A 26,191-nucleotide genomic window follows, 5' to 3' on the forward strand; every position below is an offset into this window, starting at 1 on the left:
GGGGTGGCGGTCCCGATCGGGTCCGGGACGCCGACGCTGAGGTAGGTCCCAGAGGCGGCGGTGCGAGGGGTATTGCGGTCGGGGTCGGGCCCGAGTCCCAGGGTCGCGCAGCACAGTACCTGGAATACGCCTCGAGGTCCCGATGGGCCACTTCCAGAGAGCGAGCGAGGGCTGCAGCTGTGTTCAGTTCGAGGTCCTTTGATTCGAGCAGTCTTTGCCGTGAGTCGTCGGACCGAAGGCCTTTCACGAAGGCATCGCGGATATTCTCTTCAGTATTTTCTGCAGCCGTTACAGCTTTAAAGTCACAGTCCCTGCCGAGTGTTTGTAGCGCCCGTAAAAATTCATCTACAGACTCTCCTGGCTGTTGCGGGCGGGATCTTAGGAGATGTCTGGCATACATAGAATTTACCGGGCTCCAGTACTGCTCTTTCAGCAGGTTGAGGGCGGCCTCGTATGTAGTAAGGTCCTGGATGAGTGCAAATACTTTAGGGCTCACTTGGGCGGTCAGAACTCTTAGTTTGGATCTCTGAGGCACGCCGGATTCTCCCAGGTAGGATTCGAAACAGCTCAGCCAGTGTTTGAAGTCGAGGGCTGAGTTTGCTGCCTGTGGGTTTAGATCCAGGTACGGCGGTCGGAGGGCTCGCAGCCAGGCCGGCTGCTGTGGCTGCTGTAGCTGGGCGTCTGACTGGTCGTTTGGCTGCTCCGTTAAAGACATTTCAAAATTTAGCCAATAAAATTGATATACCTATCAATTCATCCAATGAAAAGCGACGAGTTAAGACAGTAACTATAGGTTTTTATTGGCTAAATAACAGAGCCCACCCTCGTGGGTGATCGGATCCAACAAGGAGGAATACCAGCCAGTCGACCACCTTTATACCTGGGCAAGTAGGTGGAGCCATGGGCGGAGTCAGCAGTGGTCAGCCCAGGTATAACAGCGTGGCAAGAGGCGACCTCGTGTAGTGATACAACAGTGTAAACAGTGATAACCATAGTGTAACGATATAACAGTGATAACCATAGTGTAACGATAGTGAACGATAAAAGTGGTTTACCACACTGGGGAGGCCCAAGATGGCGGCCCGCACGGCCCACACGCGGCGCTGTTGGGGGCCCAAGATGGCGGCTCGCACGGCCCACACGCGGCGCTGCTGGCGTTCGGGGTGGCTTTGGCCTTGCAGACGCTAGCGTAGTGTCCCTTTTTCCCGCAGCCCGAGCAGGTCGCATTCTTCGCCGGGCAGCGCGCTCTGGGGTGTTTGGCCTGGCCACAGAAGTAGCATTTCTGGCCTTGGGATACTGCTGTCTGGCTTTGGGACACTGCTGCGGTGGTTGGGCCGTTGTTGGGCTGTGGCTGGGGTGGCACGGTGCTATGGGGCTGTCCTACCATGTCCCAGGTTGTCGTTCCCCGCGGCGTCCACGGTGCAGAGGAGTAGGCATCCATGCCCCGGTAGGCTGCGTCCAGCGTTAGTGCGATTTCGGAGGCTTTGTCGAGGGTGAGGTCACTCTGCTCCAGCAGTCGCTGTCGGGTGTACTTGGACCTGTGGCCCGCTACGAAGGCATCCCGGATCAGTTCCTCCGTGTACTTAGTGGACGTTACCGCCTTACACCCACAGGCCCGGCCAAGCACGGACAGTGCTTGGAGGTATTCCTCAGTCGATTCCCCAGGTTGTTGCTTGCGACTCCCCAGGAGGTGCCTGGCGTAAACTTCGTTCACAGGGCCCGTGTACTGGGTCTTGAGGAGCTGGAGGGCGGCTGTGTACGAGGTCGCGTCCCGGATGACTGAGTACACTCGGTGGTTCACCTTGGAGATCAGGACAGACAGTTTGTTCGCATCCGTTACGACCGCAGTGGAGGCAGTCAGGAATGTCTCGAAGCACATGAGCCAGTGAGCAAACTTGGTGGAAGCGTCCGCTTCCCGACTGTCCAGGTCCAGGCATGCTGGTGTGAGGATCTTCTCCATTATAAAAAAATTTAGTTAATAAAATTGATGCGCCATCAATTACTCAAAAGACTGAGGTTAAGCGAGTAACAACCAGGCTTTTATTAACTAAAGAATGAAGGTCTAGTCTCGAGTGGTCGACCCGTCCAGAATACTAAGGGACTGGGAGGTAGTCACTTATATACCTGGAATAGTGGGAGGAGTCCGCCGAGGCATGTCCAGACCTGTACCTAGTGGAATACACATACACATACAGACAGGTATAACAGTGGTTTACCACAAACAGGAAGGCAGATTATTATTTGAATGGCAATAGATTGGGAGAAGGGGAAGTGCAAAGAGACCTAGGTGTTCTTGTGCACCAGTCGCTGAAGGTAAGCATGCAGGTGCAGCAGGCGGTTAAGAAGGCAAATGGTATGTTGGCCTTCGTAGCAAGAGGGTTCGAGTAGAAGAACAAGGATGTCTTGCTGCAGTTGTACAGGGCCTTGGTGAGACCGCACCTTGAGTATTGTGTGCAATTTTGGTCACCTTACCTGAGGAAGGACGTTCTTGCCATGGAGGGAGTGCAGCGAAGATTCACCAGGCTGATACCTGGGATGGCAGGAATGACGTATGAGGAGAGATTGTGTCAATTGGGCTTATACTCACTGGAGTTTAGGAGATTGAGAGGGGATCTCATCGAAGCCTATAAAATTCTGTCAGGTCTGGACAGACTAGATGCAGAAAGGATGTTTCTGATGGCCGGGGAGTCCAGAACCAGGGGTCATAGTCCAAGGATAAGGGGTAAGCCATTTAGGACTGAAATGAGGGGGGATTTCTTCACCCAGAGAGTGGTGAACCTGTGGAATTCTCTGCCACAGAGGGTGGTGGAGGCCAGTTCATTAAATATATTCAAGAAAGAGTTGGATATATTTCTTGAGGCTAAAGGGATCAAGGGATATGGGGAGAAGGCAGGGACAGGGTGATATACCTATCAATTCATCCAATGAAAAGCGACGAGTTAAGATAGTAACTATAGGTTTTTATTGGCTAAATAACAGAGCCCACCCTCGTGGGTGATCGGGTCCAACAAGGAGGAATACCAGCCAGTCGACCACCTTTATACCTGGGCAAGCAGGCGGAGCCATGGGCGGAGTCAGCTGTGGTCAGCCCAGGTATAACAACGTGACAAGAGGTGACCTTGTGTAGTGATACAACAGTGTAAACAGTGATAACCATAGTGTAACGATATAAACAGTGATAACCATAGTGTAACGATAGTGAACGATAAAAGTGGTTTACCACACAGGGTACTGAATTTGGATGATCAGCCATGATCTCATTGAATGGCGGAGCAGGCTCGAAGGGCCGAATGGCCTACTCCTGCTCCTATCTTCTATGTTTCTATGTTTCACTACAGCATAAGATGGACAATTTCTTATTAGCCTACCGAAACGCGACACATGTAGTTACCAACCAGACCCCGGCCATGATGTTCTTTAACCGAAGGTTGAGATCTCGTCTGGACTTGCTCAGACCAAATGTGCGAAGAAATGTTGAGGACAAACAATTCCAGCACATCAATGAGAAGCCGACAAGGAGCTTCAATGTAGGGCAACCAGTCTTGGCCCGTGACTATCGAACAGAGAAATGGCAACCCGGAACGATATGTACAAGGCAGGGGCCATTAATGTACACAGTGGATGTTGGGGAGAACATTGTGAGACGCCACGTCGATCAGATCTTAGCGTCACAGGAACGCGTCAACCCCATGTCTCGAGTACCTGGGGATGAACCCGACATACCGGTAGCATCTACTTCAGAACCAGTAGCAGTGGAACCCGATGAACTACCCGATGAAAAGGGGTCAGAATCGCCTCTGCACCAAGAACAAGAACCTCAGGAAAGGCGCTATCCCGAAAGGGTCAGGAAGCCGCCCCAAAGACTGAATCTATAAATGGACTATTGTTGGTTAATGTACATGTTAAAGTGTTAATTGTTATTTGAATATTAGGCGTACTATGTGCTTTTAAGGCAGAACTACTTTTACAGCTCCTGTATACTGTAGTACCGGCAGTGACCACACCTGTATATAAGCTTTGCGCATGCCTCTGTACCCCCAGTCTTGAGACTACCCTCCTCCAGTAAATACCTGTTTATCGTTAAGTTACAGCATCCGTGTGGTTATTGAAAAACAGCATACCCTCAGAATCACGGATCTAACAGTTTCCACTTGTGAAAGAGACTAGAATTAGGGGCCATAAATATAAGATAGTCACTAATAAATCCAATAGGGAATTCAGAAGAAACGTTGTTACCCAGAGAGTGGTGAGAATGTGGAACTCGCTACCACAGGGAGTGGTTGAGGTAAATAATTTAGATACATTTAAGGGGAAGCTAGATAAGCACATGAGGGAGAAAGGAACAGAAGAATATGCTGATATGGTGAGATGAAGAGTGTGGGAGGAGGCTCATGTGGAGCATAAACACCGGCACGGACCAGTTGGGCTAATCGGCCTGTTTCTGTGCTATACACTCGATGTACCCCTGCAGCGTTACCTCCAGATTCCCCCAAGAATCTATCCTTGGCCCCCTCCTATTCATCATCTGCATGCTGCCCCTTGGCGACATCATTCAAAGATATGGGCTCAGTTTCCACATATAAGCTGACCATACCCAGCTCTACTTCCTCTCCACCACCGCCCTCACCCCTCCTCTCCACCACCGCCCTCACCCCTCCTCTGCCTCTGATTTGTCAGACTGTTTGTCCAACATCCAGTCTGGGATGAGCCACAATTTACTCCAGTTAAACATTGAGAAGACCAAAGCAATTGTCCTCAGTCTCTGCCACGAACTCCATTCCCTCGCCACCGATTCATAGAAACATAGATGATAGGAGCAGGAGGAGGCCATTCGGCCCCTCGAGCCTGCTCCGCCATTTAATGCGATCATGGCTGATCATCCAAACTCAGTACCCTGTCCCTCCTTTCTCCCCATATCCCTTGATCCCTTTAGCCTTAAGAAATATATCTAACTCCTTCTTGAATATATTTAATGAATTGGCCTCAACTGCCTTCTGTGGTAGAGAATTCCAGAGGTTCACCACTCTCTGGGTGAAGAAATTCCTCCTCATCTCTGTCCTAAATGGCTTACCCCTTATCCTTAGACTGTGACCCCTGGTTCTGGACTCCCCCGCCATCGGGAACATCCTTCCTGCATCTAGTCTGTCTAGTCCTGTTAGAATTTTATAAGTTTCAATGAGATCCCCTCTCATTCTTCTAAACTCCAGTGAGTATAAGCCCAATCGACCCACTCTCTCTTCATACGTCATTCGTGCCATCCCAGGTATCAGTCTGGTGAATCTTCGCTGCACTCCCTCCATGGCAAGAACATCCTTCCTCAGATAAGGTGACCAAAACTGCACACAATACTCAAGGTGTGGTCTCACCAAGGCCCTGTACAACTGCAGCAAGACATCCTTGCTCCTGTTTTCGAATCCTCTTGCTATGAAGCCTAACATACCATTTGCCTTCTTAACCGCCTGCTGCACCTGCATGCTTAGCTTCAGCGACTGGTGCAGAAGGACACCCAGGTCTCGTTGCACTTCCCCTTTTCCTAATCTAGTGCCGTTCAGATAATAATCTGCCTTCCTGTTTTTCCCACCAAAGTGGATAACCTCGCATTTATCCACATTATACTGCATCTGCCATGCGTCTGCCCAATCACCCAGCCTGTCCAAATCATACTGGAGTTTCTCTGCATTCTCCTCACAGCACACATGCCCACCCAGCTTTGTGTCATCTGCAAACTTGGAGATATTACATCTAGTTCCCTTGTCTAGATCATTAATATATATTGTGAATAACTGGGGTCCAAGCACCGATCCCTGCGGTACCCCACTAGTCACTGCCTGCCACTCGGAAAAAGACCTGTTTATTCCAACTCTTTGCTTCCTGTCTGCCAACCAGTTCTCTATCCAAGTCAGTACCTTACCCCCAATCTCATGTGCTTAAACATTGCACGCTAATCTCTTATGCGGGACCTTATCGAAAGTCTTCTGAAAGTCCAAATACACCACATCCACTGGTTCTCCCTTATCTATTCTACCAGTCACATCCTCAAAAAATTCCAGTAGATTAGTCAAGCATGTTTACCTTTTGTAAATCCATGTTGACTTTGTCCAATCCTGTCACCCTTTTCGAAGTGCTCTGCTATTACATCTTTTATAATGGACTCTAGCATTTTCCCCACTACCGATGTCAGGCTTACCGGTCTATAATTCCCCGTTTTCTATCTACCACCTTTTTAAAATAGTGGGGTTACATTAGCTACCCTCCAATCCATGGGAACTGTTCCAGAGTCTATAGAATTTTGGAAGATGACCAGCAATGCATCTACTATTTCTAGGGCCACTTCCTTAAGTACCCTAGGATGTAGATTATCAGGCCCTGGGGATTTATCGGCCTTCAATCCCGTCAATTTCCCTAACACCATTTCCCTACAAATACTGTTTTCATTCAGCTCTTCCCGCTCACTAGATCCTATGTTCCCCGCCATCTCTGGGAGATTATTTGTGTCCTCCTTTGTGAAGACAGAACCAAAGTATGTATTTAATTGGTCTGCCATTTCTTTGTTCCCCATTATAAATTCCCCTGATTCTGACTGCAAGGGACCTACGCTTGACTTCACCAATCTCTTTCTCTTCACATATCTATAGAAGCTTTTACAGTCAGTTTTTATGTTCCCTGAAAGCTTACTCTCATACTCTATTTTCCCCCTCTTAATGAATCCCTTTGTCCTCCTTTGCTGAATTCTAAACTGCTCCCAATCCTCAGGTTTGCTGCTTTTTCTGGTCAATTTATATGTCCTCTCCTTGGATCTTATGCTATCCCTAATTTCCCTTGTTAGCCACGGTTGAGTCACCTTTTTTGTTTTATTTTTATGCCAAACAGCGATGAACAAATTCTGTAGTTCATCCATGCGATCTTTAAATGTTTGCCATTGCCTATCCACCATCAACCCTTTATGTAACATTCCCCAATCCATCCTAGCCAACTCGTGCCTCATACCATCATAGTTTCCTTTATTTAAATTCAGGACCCTAGTCTCTGAGCCAACTACTTCACTCTGCATCTTAATGAAGAATTCTATCATATTATGATCGCTCCGCCCCAAGGGGCCTCGCACAACAAGATTGCTAATTAATCCTTGCTCATTACATAATACCCAGTCTAAGATGGCTTGATCTCTAGTTGATTCCTCGACATATTGGTCCAGGAAACCATCCTGTGTACACTCTAGGAATTCCTCCTCCACAGTATTATTACTAATTTGGTTAGCCCAATCTATAAGTAGATTAAAGTCACCCATGTTAACCGCTGTGCCCTTATTGCACGCGTCTCTAATTTCCCATTTAATGCCATCCTCAACCTCAGCATTACTGTTTGGGGGTCTGTATACAACTCCCACTAATGTTTTCTGCCCCTTGGTATTTCTCAGCTCTACCCATACAGATTCCACATCATCAGAGCTAATATCCTTCCTTACTATTGTGTTAATCTCTTTAACCAGCAATGCTACCCCACTTCCTTTTCCTTTTTGCCTGTCCTTCCTGAATATTGAATACACCTGGATGTTGAATTCCCAGCCTTGGTCACCCTGGAGCCATGTCTCCGTAATCCCAATTATATCATATCCGTTTACATCTATTTGCGCAGCTAATTCATCCACCTTATTATGAATGCTCCTCGCATTAAGACACAAAGCCTTCAAGCTTGTTTTTTTTAACACTCTTAGACCTTTTAGAATTATTAATGGCCCAGAAATTTGGGTCGGGGGCTTCCCGCGGGTGCAAGCCCCCGACCTGCACTTACCTTGCGCGCCGGCGCGACTGGCCTGTAGTCGCTGGGTTTATCCTTACATCCTTTTTTGAACAAGGGTGTAATATTTGCAATTCTCCAGTCCTCTGGCACCACCCCCATATCTAAGGAGGATTGGAAGATTATGGCCAAAACCTCCACGATTTCTTCCTTCACTTCCCTCAGCATCCTAGGATGCATCCCATCCGGTCCTGGTGACTATCAACTTTAAGGATAACCAGCCTTTCTGGTACCTCCTCTTTGTCAATTTTTATCTCATTCAGTATCTCCACTACCTCCTCTTTCACTATGACTTTGGCAACATCTTCTTCCTTGGTGAAGACAGATGCAAAGTACTCATTTAGTACCTCAGCCATGGCCTCTGCCTCCATGCATTGCTCTCCTTTTTGGTCCCTAATCAGCCCCTCTCTTCCTCTTACTGCCTGTTCATTATTTATATGCCTGTAGACAACTTTTGGATTCCCTTTTATGTTAGCTGTCAATCTATTCTCATACTCTCTCTTTGCCCCTCTCATTTTCTTTTTCACTTCCCCTCTAAACTTTCTATATTCAGCCTGATTCTCACTTATATTCTCAACCTGACATCTGGCATATGTGCTCTTTTTCTGCTTCATCTTACTCTCTCTTTCATCATCCAGGGAGCTCTGGCTTTAGTTTCCCTCCCTTTCCCCCTCGGGGGAATGCACCTCAACTGTAACCGAAACATCTTCTCTTTAAAGGCAGCCCATTGTTCGATTACAGTTTTGCCTGCCAATCTTTGATTCCAGTTTACCCGGGCCAGATCCGGTCTCAACCCACTGAAATTGGCCTTCCTCCAATTAAATATTTTCACTCTAGATTGTTCCCTGTCATTTTTCATAGAAACATAAAAGATAGGAGCAGGAGTAGGCCATTCGGCCCCTCGAGCCTGCTCCGCCATTCAATGCAATCATCGCTGATCATCCAAATTCAGTACCCGGTCCCTGCTTTCTCTCCATACCCCTTGATCCCTTTAGCCTTAAGAAATATATCCAACTGCTTCTTGAATATATTTAATGAACTGGCCTCCGCCGCCTTCTGTGGTAGAGAGTTCCACAGGTTCACCACTCTCTGGGCGAATCTCTCATAGCGAATCTAAACCTTATGATGCTATAATCACTGTTCCCTAAATGTTCATCTACTGACACTTGCTCCACTTGACCCAACTCATTCCCCAGAACCAGATCCAGCAATGCCTCCTTCCTCGTTGGGGCGGAAACATACTGATCAAGAAAGTTCTCCTGATTACACTTCAGAAATTCTTCCCCCTCTCTGTCCTTTACACTATTACTATCCCAGTCTATATTAGGATAGTTTAAGTCCCTCATTATCACTACTCTTTGGTTCTTGCATCTTTCTGTAATTTACCTGCAAATTTGCTCCTCTATATCTTTCCCACTAGTTGGTGGCCAATATGGCTACTAATGGTTGAGCGACTATAATCAGGGATGCTCAAGAGGGCAGAATTAGAGGAGCACAGATATCTCGGGGGGTTGTGGGGCTGAAGGAGATAGGGAGGGGCGAGGCCATGGAGGGTATTGAAAAGGATGAGAACGGCCGAGGATGCAAAATGGCCGAGGAGGCTGCAATCAGAATGCTGCACACAGCCAATGACCAGCAACATCTGCACACAGCCAATGACCAGCAACATCTGCACACAGCCAATGACCAGCAACATCTGCACACAGCCAATGACCAGCAACATCTGCACACAGCCAATGACCAGCAACATCTGCACACAGCCAATGACCAGCAACATCTGCACACAGCCAATGACCAGCAACATCTGCACACAGCCAATGACCAGCAACATCTGCACACAGCCAATGACCAGCAACATCTGCACACAGCCAATGACCAGCAACATCTGCACACAGCCAATGACCAGCAACATCTACACAACCTACTAATTTCAACTGGCCTCTGAATTCTCAGTTTATAGCACAGAAGGATGCAATTATAGATTCTGCTTCCACCACTATGAGACGGTGGAAATAGAAAAGAATTCTAACAGTCCCCTGTCCACTGACTCAACGACGAGTGGCGTGGAATTGGGTAAATCGGCGAAGCCATCAAAATACCTCTTCAGTTCTCCTTAACACTAAAAAACACACTCAGTCCATTTTCTCTAGTCTTCAAGTTAATTATTGAGCAGACTAGTTCAAGGCAATATTACCCTACCCCCCCGGACATGTCAAGGCAACTCCAAAGTACAATTAGAAGCATCTGAATCTTCAAGACCCTCATCCCTGTGACACTAGCTGACACTCTACAAAGCAAGTTACGGATTTACAGTTTCCAGATAGAACAAAGTGTATCATTGCCGTGGACCGATAGCGCTTCACCCAGCAATTTACCAGGAGCCCATTCTATGCAATGTGGCTGCAAGTACGAGGATTTTTCACTGCCAACAGGAAGTGTTTACAGCTGAATCCAGGAATCTTGCCAATAAACTCCAAGAGTCCCCAAACTGGTTATCAATTCTTTATTAATACAATCAAGGCCACACCTTGCCCAAGTTTTAAATGAAAAGAAATCTGTATTGCTGCGAGGTGATTACTTTAAACATGTCAGCACTACATAGACATTATAGGTAGAAAGCAGCAATAATAGACAGAGGCTGCATCAAGGTGTTGAAGAGAGTCCGGTCACAACACAGCTCCCGCCATGGACAAGAGGCACTGTCGCCATCCCTTCACCTCACTTCCCGCCTCCAAAGTAATTATTCTGATTCTGTTGTTCTTGTATGACACTCATCATCTGAAACACGCCAGCAAATGCCGCCACAAGGAGGAATATTAAGGCAAGGATGCTCAGCACTGTGGTTGCAATGTTGAGTGCTCGGGCTGTAGATGCATAGTGCCGAGCTCCTTCTACATCTCCCACAACTTTCTGATCTCTAGACTAAAAGAAAACAAGTGTAAATACATGGAACAAGACTTGGAAATCTCATTGAAAACAGAAAATGCTGGAAACACTCAGCAGGCCAGGCAGCATCTGTGGAGAGAAACAGAGATAATGTTTAAGGTTGATGACCCTTCGTCAAAACTGGAAAAAGTTAGAGATGTAACAGGTTTTAAGCAAGTACAGAGGCGGGGAAAAGGGGGAGGGGAGGAAAGAACAAAAGGGAAGGTCTGCGACAGGCAGGAGAGATTAAATGATGAAAAAGGATAATGGTGTAAGGAGAGAGGAGATGGTAATGGGACAAGAAACAAAAGGTGGGTCTAGAGGAGGTGTCAATGGGGATATCAGAATCATCAGCAGCAGCTGCCATTCGAAAAAATGGGGGGCCGAGGTTATGGTCTGAAATTGTTTGAACTCAATGTCGAGGCCAGAAGAAGGTTAAGTGCTTAATAGAAAGATGAGGTGCTGTTCCTCGAGCTTATATTGAGCTTCATTGGAACAGTGTAGGAGGCAGAGGTCAGAGTGGGAGTGGGGTGGAGAATTAAAGTGACAGGCGACCGGAAGCTCGGGGTCACCCTTACGGACTGAACGGAGGTGTTCCGCAAAGCGGACACCCAATCTGCGTTTGGTCTCCCAATGTAGAGGAGACCGCACCGTGAGCTGCGAATACAGTATACTAAATTGCAAGAAGTACAAGTAAATCGCTGTTTCACCTGGAAGGGGTGTTTGGGGCCCTGGACAGTGGGAAGGGGGAGGTAAAAGGGCAGGTGTTGCATCTCCTGCACTTGCACGGGAAGGTGCCGTAGGAAGGGGAAGGGGTGCTGGGGGTGGTAGAGGAGTGGACCAGGGTGTCGCGGAGGGAGCGGTCCCTACGGGATGCTGCAAAGAGAGGGGAGGGGAATGGTGGGGATCACACTGGAGGTGGCGGAAATGGCGGAGGATCATCTGTTGAATGTGGAGGCTGGTTTGGTGAAAGGTGAGGACAAGGGGAACCCTATCGTGGCTCTGGGAGGGAGGGGAAGGGTTGAGAGCAGAAGTGTGGTGGGGAATCCTCTGACATCAAGGCAGCATTTGACCGAGTGTGGCATCAAGGAGCCCGAGTAAAACTGAAGGCAATGAGAATCAGGGGGAAAACTCTCCACTGGCTGGAGTCATACCTAGCACAAAGGAAGATGGTTGTGGTGGTTGAAGGTCAATCAGCACAGCCCCAGGACATCGCTGCAGGATGTCCTCAGGGCAGTGTCCTCGGCCCAACCATCTTCAGCTGCTTCATCAATGAACTTCCCTCCAACATAAGGTAAGAAATGAGGATGTTCGCTGATGACTGCACAGTGTTCAGCACCATTCACAACTCCACAGATAATGAAGCAGTCCATTCCATTCCCGCATGCAATAAGACCTGGACGACGTTCAGGCTTGGGCTGATAAGTGGCAGGTAACATTTGTACTTCAGAAGTGCCAGGCAATGACTATCTCCAACAAGTGAGTGTCTAACCACCTCCCCTTGACATTCAATGGCATTACCATCAACATCTTGGGGGTCACCATTGACCAGAAACTTAACTGGACCAGCCACATAAATACTGTGGCAACAAGAGCAGGTCAGAGGCTGGGTATTCTGCAGCGAGTGTCTCACCTCCTGACTCCCCAAAGCCTTTCCACCATCTACAAGGCACAAGTAAGGAGTGTGATGGAATACTCTCCATTTGCCTGGATGAGTGCAGCTCCAACAACAGTCAAGAAGTTCGACACCATCCAGGACAAAGCAGCCCATTTGATTAGCAGCCCATCCACCACCTTAAACATTCACTCCCTCCACCACCGGCGTACTGTGGCTGCAGTGTGTGCCGTCTACAAGATGCACTGCAGCAACTCGCCAAGGCTTCATCGGCAGCACCTCCCAAACCCGCGACCTCTTCCACCTAGAAGGACAAGGGCAGCAGGCGCATGGGAACACCACCACCTCCAAGTTCCCCTCCAAGTCACACACCATCCTGACTTGGAAATATATCGCTGATCCTTCATAGTCGCTGGGTCAAAATCCTGGAACTCCCTCCTACCAGCACTGTGGGAGTACCTTCACCACACGGACTGCAGCGGTTCAAGAAGGCGGCTCACCACCACCTTCTCGAGGGCAATTAGGGATGGGCAATAAATGCTGGTCTTGCTAGCGATGCCCACATCCCATAAGCGAATAAAAAAAAAATCTGTCTATCTCCGCCTTGAATATATTCACTGACTCCGCCTCCACAGCTCTCTGGGGAGAGAATTCCAAAGATTCACGACCCTCTGAGAGAAGAAATTCCTCATCTCCATTTTAAATGGGCGACCCCTTATTCTGAAATTATGCCCTCTAGTTCTAGATTCCCCCACGAGGGGAAACATCCTCTCAGCATCTACCCTGTCGAGCCCCCTCAGAATCTTATATGTTTCAATAAGATCACCTCTCATTCTTCTAAACTCCAATGAGTATCGGCCCAACCTGCTCAACCTTTCCTCATAAGACAACGCCTTCATCTCAAGAATCAACCTAGTGAACCTTCTCTGAACTGCTTCCATTGCAAGTATATCCCTCCTTAAATAAGGAGACCAAAACTGTACGCAATACTCCAGGTGTGGTCTCACCAACACCCTGTACCATTGTAGCAGGACTTCCCTACTTTTATACTCCATACCCCTTGCAATAAGGACCAACATTTCATTTGCCTTCCTAATTACTTGCTGTACCTGCATGCTAACTTTTTGTATTTCATGTATGAGGACCCCCAGATCCCTCTGTACCGTCTCTCTCCATTTAAATAATGATTTCCTTTTTTATTCTTCCTACCAAAGTGGATAACCTCACATTTTCCCACATTATACTCCATCAGCCAAATTCCTGCCCACTCACTGAGCCTCTCTATATCCCTTTGCAGACTCTGTGTCCTCCTCACAACTTGCTTTCCCACCTATCTTTGTATCATCAGCAGATTTGGCTACAGCACATTCGGTCCCTTCAGCCAAGTCATTAATATAGAGTGTAAATAGTTGAGGCCCTATCACTGATCCCTGTGGCACCCCACTTGTTACTGTTTGCCAACCTGAAAATGACCCATTTATCCTGACTCTCTGTTTTCTGTTAGTTAGCCAATCCTCTATCCATGCTAATATATTACCCCCAACCTCGTGAGCTCTTATCTTGTGCAGTAATCTTTTATGTGGCACCTTATCGAATGCCTTCTGGAAATCCAAATACAAGCACCAGTATAGAAGGTGGCATCGTCAGAACAGATGCGACGGAGACGGAGAAACTGGGAGAATGGAATAGAGTCCTTACAGGAAGTGGGGTGAGAGGAAGTGTAGTCAAGGAGCTGGACCATGTGATGGTGAGGGAAGGGTGGAAATTGGAAACAAAGTTGATGACATTTTTGAGTTCGGGGCAAGAGCAGGAAGCGGCTCTGATACAGTCATCAATGTAACGGAACGAGAGGTAGGGAAGTGACCCGAGTAGGACTGGAACAAAGAATGTTCCACATATCCCACAAAAAGGCAGGCATAAAAAAAAAAAATTCTGAGGAGGAGGAATTCCTGGAATGTTTTCGGGGCGGTTATCTGGACCAATATGTCGAGGAGCCGACTCGAGATCAGGCCATCTTAGACTGGGTATTGTGCAATGAGAAGGGACTTATCAGCAATCTTCTTGTACGAGGCCCCTTGGGTCAGAGCGATCATAATATGATCGAGCTCTCAGTCGAGATGGAGAGTGAGGAAATTGAATCAGAGACTAAGGTCCAGAACTTAAATAAAGGGAATTACGAGGGTATGAGACGGGAATTGGGTAAGATTGATTGGGTGGTGTTTCTGGGGGGATTGACAGTGGATAGACAATGGCAAGCATTCAAAGATAGAATGGAAGAATTCCAGAACATGTTTATACCGGTTTGGCATAAAAATAAACCTAAAAAGGTGACTCAACCGTGGATAACGAGGGAAATTAGGGACAGCATAAAATCAAAAAAAAGGGCATATCAACTGGCAAAAAAAAGCACCAGACCGGAAGATTGGGGGCAGTACAGGATACAGCAAAAGAGGACAAAGGGATTAATCAGGAAGGGGAAAATAGAATACGAAAGTAAACTTGCAGCAAACATAAAGACAGACTGCAAAAGCTTTTATCGGTATATCAGGAGGAAAAGACTGGTAAAATCCCAAGTCGGTCCCTTGCAGTCCGATTCGGGAGAATATATAATGGAGAATAAGGAAATGGCAGACCAATTAAACTCATACTTTGGTTCTGTATTCACAAAGGAGGACACAAATAACCTCCCAGGAATATCGACAAACATAGGGACTAATGAGAGGGAGGAGCTGACAGAAATTAGTATCTCTAGGGATATGGTGTTGGGTAAGTTGAGGGGACTGAAGGCCGACAAATCCCCGGGGCCTGATAAACTACATCCTAGGGTACTTAAGGAGGTGGCCCTGGAGATAGCAGATGCTCTAAGGATCATCTTCCGGAACTCCATTGACTCGGGAACAGTACCCGTGGATTGGAGGGTAGCTAATGTTACCCCAATATTTAAAAAGGGGGGTAGAGAGAAAGCAGGGAATTATAGACCAGTAAGCCTTACATCGGTTGTGGGCAAAATGCTAGAGTCCATTATTAAGGATAAAATAGCGGAGCACTTGACAAATGGGGAAAGGATCGGACAGAGTCAACATGGATTTACAAAGGGTAAATCGTGTTTGACTAATCTGCTGGAATTTTTTGAGGAAGTAACTGGTAAAATAGATGGGGGAGAGCCAGTGGATGTGGTGTACCTTGACTTCCAGAAAGCCTTCGATAAGGTTCCACACAAAAGATTATCATGCAAAATTAAGGCTCATGGGATTGGGGGCAAAGTATTAACGTGGATAGAGAACTGGCTGGCGGATAGAAAACAGAGAGTTGGAATAAACGGCTCGTTTTCGGAGTGGCAGGCAGTGACCAGCGGGGTGCCGCAAGGATCTGTCCTGGGACCCCAGCTGTTCACAATATATATAAATGATCTGGATCAGGGAATTGGATGCAATATTTCCAAATTCGCTGACGACACTAAACTAGGAGGAGGGGTGGGCTCTGATGAGGATGTCAGGAGGCTACAGTGCGATTTGGACAGGTTGGGGGAATGGGCGGATACGTGGCAGATGCACTATAATGTGGATAAATGCGAGGTTATCCACTTTGGGGGTAAAAACAGGAGGGTGGATTATTATCTAAATGGCAATAGATTGGGAGATGGGGAAGTGCAGAGGGACCTGGGTGTTCTTGTGCACCAGTCACTGAAGGAGAGCATGCAGGTGCAACAGGCGATTAAGAAGGCAAATGGTATGTTGGCCTTCATATCAAGGGGGTTCGAGTATAGGAATAGGGATACCTTACTACAGCTGTACAAGGTGCTGGTGAGACCGCATCTGGAGTATTGTGTACAGTTTTGGTCGCCCCATCTGCGGAAGGATGTTCTTGCCATGGAAAGAGTGCAGCGGCGATTCACCAGGCTGATACCTGGAATGGCGGGAATGACCTACGAGGAGAGATTGAATAGTTTGGGCTTGTACTCACTGGAGTTTAGAAGATTGAGAGGGGATCTCATCGAAACATATAAAATTATGGCAGGCCTGGACAGGCTGAATTCAGAGAGAATGTTTCCAATGGCCGGGGAGCACAGAACCAGGGGCCACAGTCTAAAAATAGCGGGCAAATCATTTAAAACAGAGATGAGGAAGAATTTCTTCACTCAAAGAGTGGTGAGCCTGTGGAATTCCCTGCCACAGAGGGCTGTGAAGGCTAATTCAATAAATATTTTCAAGAGAGAATTGGATATATTTCTGAAGGCTAAGGGGATTAAGGGTTACGGAGAAAAGGCGGGGACGGGGTACTGAACTGGTAAGATCAGCTATGATCTCAGACGAAGATCAGCCATGATCTCATTGAATGGCGGAGCAGGCTCGAAGGGCCGAATGGCCTACTCCTGTTCCTATCTCTATGTTTCTATGGACCCATACAAGTTCCCATAGCAACACCTTTAATCTGGAGGAAGTGAGTGCAGTCAAAAGGAGAAGTTGTTCAATGTGAGAACAAGTTCAGCCAGCTGGAGGAGGGTGGTGGTGGATGGGGACTGGTTGGGCGCTCCGCTTCTTCCTTGAACAGAGGCCCAGCCAGTCCCCATCCACCACCACCCTCCTCCACCTGGCTGAACTTGTTCTCACATTGAACAACTTCTTCTTTTGACTGCACTCACTTCCTCCAGATTAAAGGTGTTGCCAAAAATTTCTCACCTACATCTCCTTTATCATAAAATCTTATAACACAGGAGGCCGTTCGGCCCATCGTGCCTGTGCTGGCTCTTTGAAAGAGCTCTCCAATTAGTCTCACTCCCCTGCTTTAGACAGGAGTAATTCCCCTGGTTACACCGACTACTGCGGGAAATGCAGCAGCACAGACTGGATGGGCAAAGTTGGCTGTTGGCATTCAAGTACCCAGACCCAGTCCTTAAATCCCAATAGGATCTCCCAACAGGGTTTTCCTTTAGATTGCAATAAATGCACGTCACTCTGCTATTTAAGAATGGCCAGAGAGGGAAGAAAGACTTGCATTTATATAGCGCCTTTCACGACCACCAGACATCTCAAAGCGCTTTACTGCCAATGAAGTACTTTTGGAGTGTAGCCTCTGTTGTAATGTGGGAAATGCGGCAGCCAATTTGTGCACAGCAAGTTCCCGCACACAGCAATGTGATAGTGATCAGATAATCTGTTTTTGTTTGTTTTTGCAGTCTGCAGCTTTCTTCTTCATTATCAACCACACGGCCAATTTTTGTATCATCTGCAAACTTCTTAATCATACTTCCTACATTAAAGTCCAAATCATTGATATATACCAAAAAAATCAAAGGACCCAGTACTGAGCGCAGAACCCCACTGGAAACAGCCTTCCAGTCACAAAACACCCGTCGACCATTACCCTTAGTTTCCTGCCTGTGAGGTCATTTTGAATCCAACTTGCCACTTTGCCTTGGATCCCGTGGGCTTTTACTTTCGTGACCAGTCTGCCATGCGGGACCTTATCAAAAGCCTTGCTAAAATCCATATAGACTACATCAAACGCACTACCCTCATCAACCCTCCTTGTTACCTCCTCAAAAAATTCAATCAAGTTAGTCAGACACGACCTTCCCTTAACAAATCCGTGCTGACTGTCCCTGATTAATCCATGTCTTTCTAAATGAAGCTTTATCCTGTCCCTCAGAATTTTTTCCAATAATTTTCCCACCACCGAGGTTAGGCTGACTGGCCTGTAATTACACAATCTAATCCTTTCTCCCTTTTTTAAACAACCGTTCCATGTTAGGAGTCCTCCAGTCCTCTGGCACCACACCTGTAGCCAGAGAGGATTGGAAAATGATGGTCAGAGCCTCTGCTATTTCCTCTCTTACTTCTCTTAACAGCCTGGGATACATTTCATCCAGGCCTGGGGATTTATCCACTTTCAAAGATGCTAAACCCCTTCATACTTCCTCTTTCACTATGTTTATTTCATCTAATATTTCACACTCCTCAACTATAATGTCCGCATCGTCTCTCTCTTTTGCGTAAACAGACGCAAAGTATTCATTAAGAACCTTACCCACGTCTTCTGCCTCCACACACAGGTTACCTTTATGGTCCCTAATAGGCCCTACTCTTTATTTAGTTATCCTCTTGCTCTTAATGCATTTATAAAACATCTTTGGGTTTTCCTTGATTTTACTTGCCAATATTTTTTCATGCCCTCTCTTTGCTTTCCTAATTTCCTTTTTAATTTCACCCCTGCACTTTCTATACTCCTCTCGGCTTTCTGCAGTATTGAGCCTTCGGTATCTGTCACAAGCTTCCCTTTTTTTTGCTTTATCTTATCTGAGCTCTGTCCTCCCCCTCCCCGGGTTTCCCTTCCCTTCCCTCCCCCGAGGGCTCTCCCCTCTCGGCTCTCCCCTCCCGGACTCACCTTGACCGAGTAAACCAGCGCCACCAAGCCGAGGCAGCAGAAGTTCATGTAGAAGAAATTGAAAATGGACCAGACCAGGTGGTCGCGGAGCGGCAGCACATTGGGGGCCATGTTAATGACGGTGCTCGACACCGAGCCGCCATCCTCCTTCAGCCCCTGGTACGGGTAGTTGCGGGGATTCATCGGCACCTGGTCGGCTCTGTACTCCATACCGGACTTAGACTGGGGACAGAGCGGAGTGAGAAATCGCGCTGGCCTCCGGACCTTATAAACAGGGGCGGAGCGAGGAACGGGGCCACCCCCACACTGAGCAATCCTCTGAATGTGGACTATTTCCAGAGTGAGTAATCCTCTGAATCTGGAATACTCCCACACTGAGCAATCCTCTGAATGTGGAATATTCCCAGAGTGAGTAATACTCTCAGAGTGAGTAATCCTCTGAATGTGGAATATTCCCAGAGTGAGTAATATTCTCAGAGTGAGTAATCCTCTGAATGTGGAATATTCCCAGAGTGAGTAATATTCTCAGAGTGAGTAATACTCTGAATGTGGAATATTCCCAGAGTGAGTAATATTCTCAGAGTGAGTAATACTCTGAATGTGGAATATTCCCAGAGTGAGTAATATTCTCAGAGTGAGTAATACTCTGAATGTGGAATATTCCCAGAGTGAGTAATTCTCTGTATGTGGAATACTCCCACACTGAGCAATCCTCTGAATGTGGAATACTCCCAGAGTGAGTAATACGCTGAATGTGGAATACTCCCAGAGTGAGTAATATTCTCAGAGTGAGTAATACTCTGAATGTGGAATAATCCCAGAGTGAGTAATCCTCTGTATGTGGAATACTCCCACACTGAGCAATCCTCTGAATGTGGAATACTCCCAGAGTGAGTAATACGCTGAATGTGGAATACTCCCACAGTGAGGAATCCTCTGAATGTGGAATATTCCCAGAGTGAGTAATACTCTCAGAGTGAGTAATACTCTGAATGAGGAATATTCCCAGAGTGAGTAATACTCCCAGAGTGAGTAATACTCTGAATGTGGAATACTCCCAGAGTGAGTAATACTCTGAATGTGGAATATTCCCAGAATGAGTAATACTCTCAGAGTGAGCAATCCTCTGAATGTGGAATATTCGCAGAGTGAGTAATACTCTCAATGTGGAATACTCCCAGAGTGAGCAATACTCGGAATGTGGAATATTCCCAGAGTGAGTAATACTCTGAATGAGGAATACTCCCAGAGTGAGTAATACTCTGTGTGGAATATTCCCAGAGTGAGTGATACTCTCAGAGTGAGGAATACTCCCAGAGTGAGTAATACTCTGAGTGTGGAACACTAACAGAGTGTGTAATGCTCTGAATGTGGAATACTCCCAGAGTGAGTAACACTGTGAATGTGGAATACACCCAGAGAGAGTAATACTCTGAATGTGGAATATTCCCAGAATGAGTAATAATCTGTGTGTGGAATACTCTCAGAGTGAGTAATACTCTCAGAGTGAGGAATGCTCCCAGAGTAAGTAATATTCTGAATGTGGAATATTCCCAGAGTGCATAATACTCTGAATGTGGAATATTCACAGAGTGAGTAATATTCTGAATGTGGAATATTACCAGAGTGTGTAATACTCTGAATGTGGAATAGTCACAGTGTGAGTAATAATCTGAATGTGGATTATTCCCAGTGTGTGTAATAATCTGAATGTGGAATATTCCCAGAGTAAGTGATATTCTGAAAGTGGAATATTCCCAGAGTGAGTAATACTCTGAATGTGGAATACTCCCAGAGTGAGTAATAATCTGAATGTGGAATATTCCCAGAGTGAGCGATACTCTGAATGTGGAATATTTCCAGAGTGAGTGATACTCTGAATGTGGAATATACCCAGAGTGAGTGATACTCTGAATGTGGAATATTCCCAGAGTGAGTGATACGCTGAATGTGGAATATTCCCAGAGTGAGTGATACGCTGAATGTGCAATATCCCCAGAGTGAGTAACACTGTGAATGTGGAATACTCCCAGAGTGAGTAATACGCTGAATGTGGAATACTCCCGGAGTGAGTAATACTCTGAATGTGGAACAGTCCCAGAGTGAGTAATATTCTGAATGTGGCATACTCCCAGAATGAGTAATAATCTGAATGTGGAATACTCCCAGAGTGAGTAATACTCTGAATGTGGAATATTCCCAGAGAGAGTAATACTCTGAATGTGGAATATTCTCAGAGTGAGTAACACTCTGAATTTGGAATATTCCCAGACTGAGTAATACTCTGAATGTTGAATATTCCCAGAGTGTGTAATAATCTGAATGTGGAATATTCCCAGAGGGAGTGATATTCTGGATGTGGAATATTCCCAGAGTGAGTAATACTCTGAATGTGGGATATTCCCAGAGTGAGTAATACTCTGAATGTGGAATACTCCCAGAGTGAGTAATACTCTGAATGTGGAATATTCCCAGAGTGAGTGATATTCTGGATGTGGAATACTCCCAGAGTGAATAATACTCTGAATGTGGAATATTCCCAGAGTGAGTAATACTCTGAATCTGGAATACTCCCACACTGAGCAATCCTCTGAATGTGGAATATTCCCAGAGTGAGTAATACTCTGAATGTGGAATACTCCCAGAGTGAGTAATACTCTGAATGTGGAATAGTCCCAGAGTGAGTAATACTCTGAATGTGGAATTCCCCCAGAGTGAGTAATATTCTGAATGTGGAATATTCCCAGAGTGAGTAATACTCTGAATGTGGAATATTCCCAGAGTGTGTAATACTCTGTGGCATATTCCCAGAGTGAGTAATAATCTGAATGTGGAATACTCACCATGTGAGTAATACCCTGAATGTGGATTATTCCCTGAGTGTGTAGTAATCTGAATGTGGAATATTCCCAGAGTGAGTGACATTCTGAATGTGGAATATTACCAGAGTGAGTAATACTCTGAATGTGGAATATTGCCAGACTGAGTGATACTCTGAATGTGGAATGTTCCCAGAGTGAGTGAAACTATGAATGTGGAATATTCCCAGAGTGAGTGATACTCTGAATGTGCAATAATCCCAGAGTGAGTGCTACTCTGAATGTGGAATACTCCCAGAGTGAGTAATACTCTGAATATGGAATATTCCCAGAGTGAGTAATACTCTGAATGTGGAATATTCCCAGAGTGAGTAATACTCTGAAGGTGGAATACTCCCAGAGTGAGTAATACTCTGAATGTGGAATATTCCCAGAGTGAGGTACAATCTGAATGTGGAATATTCCCAGACTGAGTAATACTCTGAATGTTGAATATTCCCAGAGTGTGTAATAATCTGAATGTGGAATATTCCCAGAGGGAGTGATATTCTGGATGTGGAATATTCCCAGAGTGAGTAATACTCTGAATGTGGGATATTCCCAGAGTGAGTAATACTCTGAATGTGGAATACTCCCAGAGTGAGTAATACTCTGAATGTGGAATATTCCCAGAGTGAGTGATATTCTGGATGTGGGATACTCCCAGAGTGAATAATACTCTGAATGTGGAATATTCCCAGAGTGAGTAATACTCTGAATCTGGAATACTCCCACACTGAGCAATCCTCTGAATGTGGAATATTCCCAGAGTGAGTAATACTCTGAATGTGGAATACTCCCAGAGTGAGTAATACTCTGAATGTGGAATAGTCCCAGAGTGAGTAATACTCTGAATGTGGAATTCTTCCAGAGTGAGTAATATTCTGAATGTGGAATATTCCCAGAGTGAGTAATACTCTGAATGTGGAATATTCCCAGAGTGTGTAATACTCTGTGGCATATTCCCAGAGTGAGTAATAATCTGAATGTGGAATACTCACCATGTGAGTAATACCCTGAATGTGGATTATTCCCTGAGTGTGTAGTAATCTGAATGTGGAATATTCCCAGAGTGAGTGATATTCTGAATGTGGAATATTACCAGAGAGAGTAATACTCTGTGGCATATTCCCAGAGTGAGTAATAATCTGAATGTGGAATACTCACCATGTGAGTAATACCCTGAATGTGGATTATTCCCTGAGTGTGTAGTAATCTGAATGTGGAATATTCCCAGAGTGAGTGACATTCTGAATGTGGAATATTACCAGAGTGAGTAATACTCTGAATGTGGAATATTCCCAGAGTGAGCGATATGCTGAATGTGGAATATTGCCAGAGTGAGTGATACTCTGAATGTGGAATGTTCCCAGAGTGAGTGAAACTATGAATGTGGAATATTCCCAGAGTGAGTGATACTCTGAATGTGCAATAATCCCAGAGTGAGTGCTACTCTGAATGTGGAATACTCCCAGAGTGAGTAATACTCTGAATATGGAATATTCCCAGAGTGAGTAATACTCTGAATGTGGAATATTCCCAGAGTGAGTAATACTCTGAAGGTGGAATACTCCCAGAGTGAGTAATACTCTGAATGTGGAATATTCCCAGAGTGAGGTACAATCTGAATGTGGAATATTCCCAGACTGAGTAATACTCTGAATGTTGAATATTCCCAGAGTGTGTAATAATCTGAATGTGGAATATTCCCAGAGGGAGTGATATTCTGGATGTGGAATATTCCCAGAGTGAGTAATACTCTGAATGTGGGATATTCCCAGAGTGAGTAATACTCTGAATGTGGAATACTCCCAGAGTGAGTAATACTCTGAATGTGGAATATTCCCAGAGTGAGTGATATTCTGGATGTGGAATACTCCCAGAGTGAATAATACTCTGAATGTGGAATATTCCCAGAGTGAGTAATACTCTGAATCTGGAATACTCCCACACTGAGCAATCCTCTGAATGTGGAATATTCCCAGAGTGAGTAATACTCTGAATGTGGAATACTCCCAGAGTGAGTAATACTCTGAATGTGGAATAGTCCCAGAGTGAGTAATACTCTGAATGTGGAATTCTCCCAGAGTGAGTAATATTCTGAATGTGGAATATTCCCAGAGTGAGTAATAATCTGTGTGTGGAATACTCTCAGAGTGAGTAATACTCTCAGAGTGAGGAATGCTCCCAGAGTAAGTAATATTCTGAATGTGGAATATTCCCAGAGTGCATAATACTCTGAATGTGGAATATTCACAGAGTGAGTAATATTCTGAATGTGGAATATTACCAGAGTGTGTAATACTCTGAATGTGGAATAGTCACAGTGTGAGTAATAATCTGAATGTGGATTATTCCCAGTGTGTGTAATAATCTGAATGTGGAATATTCCCAGAGTGAGTGATATTCTGAAAGTGGAATATTCCCAGAGTGAGTAATACTCTGAATGTGGAATACTCCCAGAGTGAGTAATAATCTGAATGTGGAATATTCCCAGAGTGAGCGATACTCTGAATGTGGAATATTTCCAGAGTGAGTGATACTCTGAATGTGGAATATACCCAGAGTGAGTGATACTCTGAATGTGGAATATTCCCAGAGTGAGTGATACGCTGAATGTGGAATATTCCCAGAGTGAGTGATACGCTGAATGTGCAATATCCCCAGAGTGAGTAACACTGTGAATGTGGAATACTCCCAGAGTGAGTAATACGCTGAATGTGGAATACTCCCGGAGTGAGTAATACTCTGAATGTGGAACAGTCCCAGAGTGAGTAATATTCTGAATGTGGCATACTCCCAGAATGAGTAATAATCTGAATGTGGAATACTCCCAGAGTGAGTAATACTCTGAATGTGGAATATTCCCAGAGAGAGTAATACTCTGAATGTGGAATATTCTCAGAGTGAGTAACACTCTGAATTTGGAATATTCCCAGACTGAGTAATACTCTGAATGTTGAATATTCCCAGAGTGTGTAATAATCTGAATGTGGAATATTCCCAGAGGGAGTGATATTCTGGATGTGGAATATTCCCAGAGTGAGTAATACTCTGAATGTGGGATATTCCCAGAGTGAGTAATACTCTGAATGTGGAATACTCCCAGAGTGAGTAATACTCTGAATGTGGAATATTCCCAGAGTGAGTGATATTCTGGATGTGGAATACTCCCAGAGTGAATAATACTCTGAATGTGGAATATTCCCAGAGTGAGTAATACTCTGAATCTGGAATACTCCCACACTGAGCAATCCTCTGAATGTGGAATATTCCCAGAGTGAGTAATACTCTGAATGTGGAATACTCCCAGAGTGAGTAATACTCTGAATGTGGAATAGTCCCAGAGTGAGTAATACTCTGAATGTGGAATTCCCCCAGAGTGAGTAATATTCTGAATGTGGAATATTCCCAGAGTGAGTAATACTCTGAATGTGGAATATTCCCAGAGTGTGTAATACTCTGTGGCATATTCCCAGAGTGAGTAATAATCTGAATGTGGAATACTCACCATGTGAGTAATACCCTGAATGTGGATTATTCCCTGAGTGTGTAGTAATCTGAATGTGGAATATTCCCAGAGTGAGTGACATTCTGAATGTGGAATATTACCAGAGTGAGTAATACTCTGAATGTGGAATATTGCCAGACTGAGTGATACTCTGAATGTGGAATGTTCCCAGAGTGAGTGAAACTATGAATGTGGAATATTCCCAGAGTGAGTGCTACTCTGAATGTGGAATACTCCCAGAGTGAGTAATACTCTGAATATGGAATATTCCCAGAGTGAGTAATACTCTGAATGTGGAATATTCCCAGAGTGAGTAATACTCTGAAGGTGGAATACTCCCAGAGTGAGTAATACTCTGAATGTGGAATATTCCCAGAGTGAGGTACAATCTGAATGTGGAATATTCCCAGACTGAGTAATACTCTGAATGTTGAATATTCCCAGAGTGTGTAATAATCTGAATGTGGAATATTCCCAGAGGGAGTGATATTCTGGATGTGGAATATTCCCAGAGTGAGTAATACTCTGAATGTGGGATATTCCCAGAGTGAGTAATACTCTGAATGTGGAATACTCCCAGAGTGAGTAATACTCTGAATGTGGAATATTCCCAGAGTGAGTGATATTCTGGATGTGGAATACTCCCAGAGTGAATAATACTCTGAATGTGGAATATTCCCAGAGTGAGTAATACTCTGAATCTGGAATACTCCCACACTGAGCAATCCTCTGAATGTGGAATATTCCCAGAGTGAGTAATACTCTGAATGTGGAATACTCCCAGAGTGAGTAATACTCTGAATGTGGAATAGTCCCAGAGTGAGTAATACTCTGAATGTGGAATTCTCCCAGAGTGAGTAATATTCTGAATGTGGAATATTCCCAGAGTGAGTAATACTCTGAATGTGGAATATTCCCAGAGTGTGTAATACTCTGTGGCATATTCCCAGAGTGAGTAATAATCTGAATGTGGAATACTCACCATGTGAGTAATACCCTGAATGTGGATTATTCCCTGAGTGTGTAGTAATCTGAATGTGGAATATTCCCAGAGTGAGTGATATTCTGAATGTGGAATATTACCAGAGAGAGTAATACTCT

At 45.4% G+C, this 26,191-nt stretch overlaps 1 protein-coding gene across 1 annotated transcript; it reads right to left on the reverse strand.

Moving 5' to 3' along the window:
- Positions 1–10,284: 10,284 nt before the first annotated feature.
- On the reverse strand, positions 10,285–19,006 carry LOC147107229 (dispanin subfamily A member 2b-like). Its single transcript, XM_086008445.1, has 2 exons — positions 18,722–19,006; positions 10,285–10,719 (listed from the first exon to the last, which is right to left on the reverse strand). The coding sequence occupies exons 1-2, from the start codon at positions 18,929–18,931 to the stop codon at positions 10,516–10,518; spliced, it is 414 nt and encodes a 137-aa protein (XP_085864571.1). The 5' UTR covers positions 18,932–19,006; the 3' UTR covers positions 10,285–10,515.
- Positions 19,007–26,191: the final 7,185 nt, after the last annotated feature.

The sequence above is a fragment of the Somniosus microcephalus genome, chromosome 15 (assembly GCF_052327205.1).
Source record: "Somniosus microcephalus isolate GS21.2 chromosome 15, FLI_Smic_1.0, whole genome shotgun sequence".
NCBI classification, from domain to species: Eukaryota; Metazoa; Chordata; class Chondrichthyes; order Squaliformes; family Somniosidae; genus Somniosus; species Somniosus microcephalus.

Excerpts from the sequence above, each read along its gene's own strand:
- LOC147107229 (XM_086008445.1), bottom strand. The coding sequence starts at position 18,931 with ATGGAGTACAGAGCCGACCAGGTGCCGATGAATCCCCGCAACTACCCG. Across the intron at positions 10,720-18,721 it reads CGCTGGTTTACTCGGTCAAG|TCTAGAGATCAGAAAGTTGT; the intron begins GTGAGTCCGGGA and ends GTTTTCTTTTAG.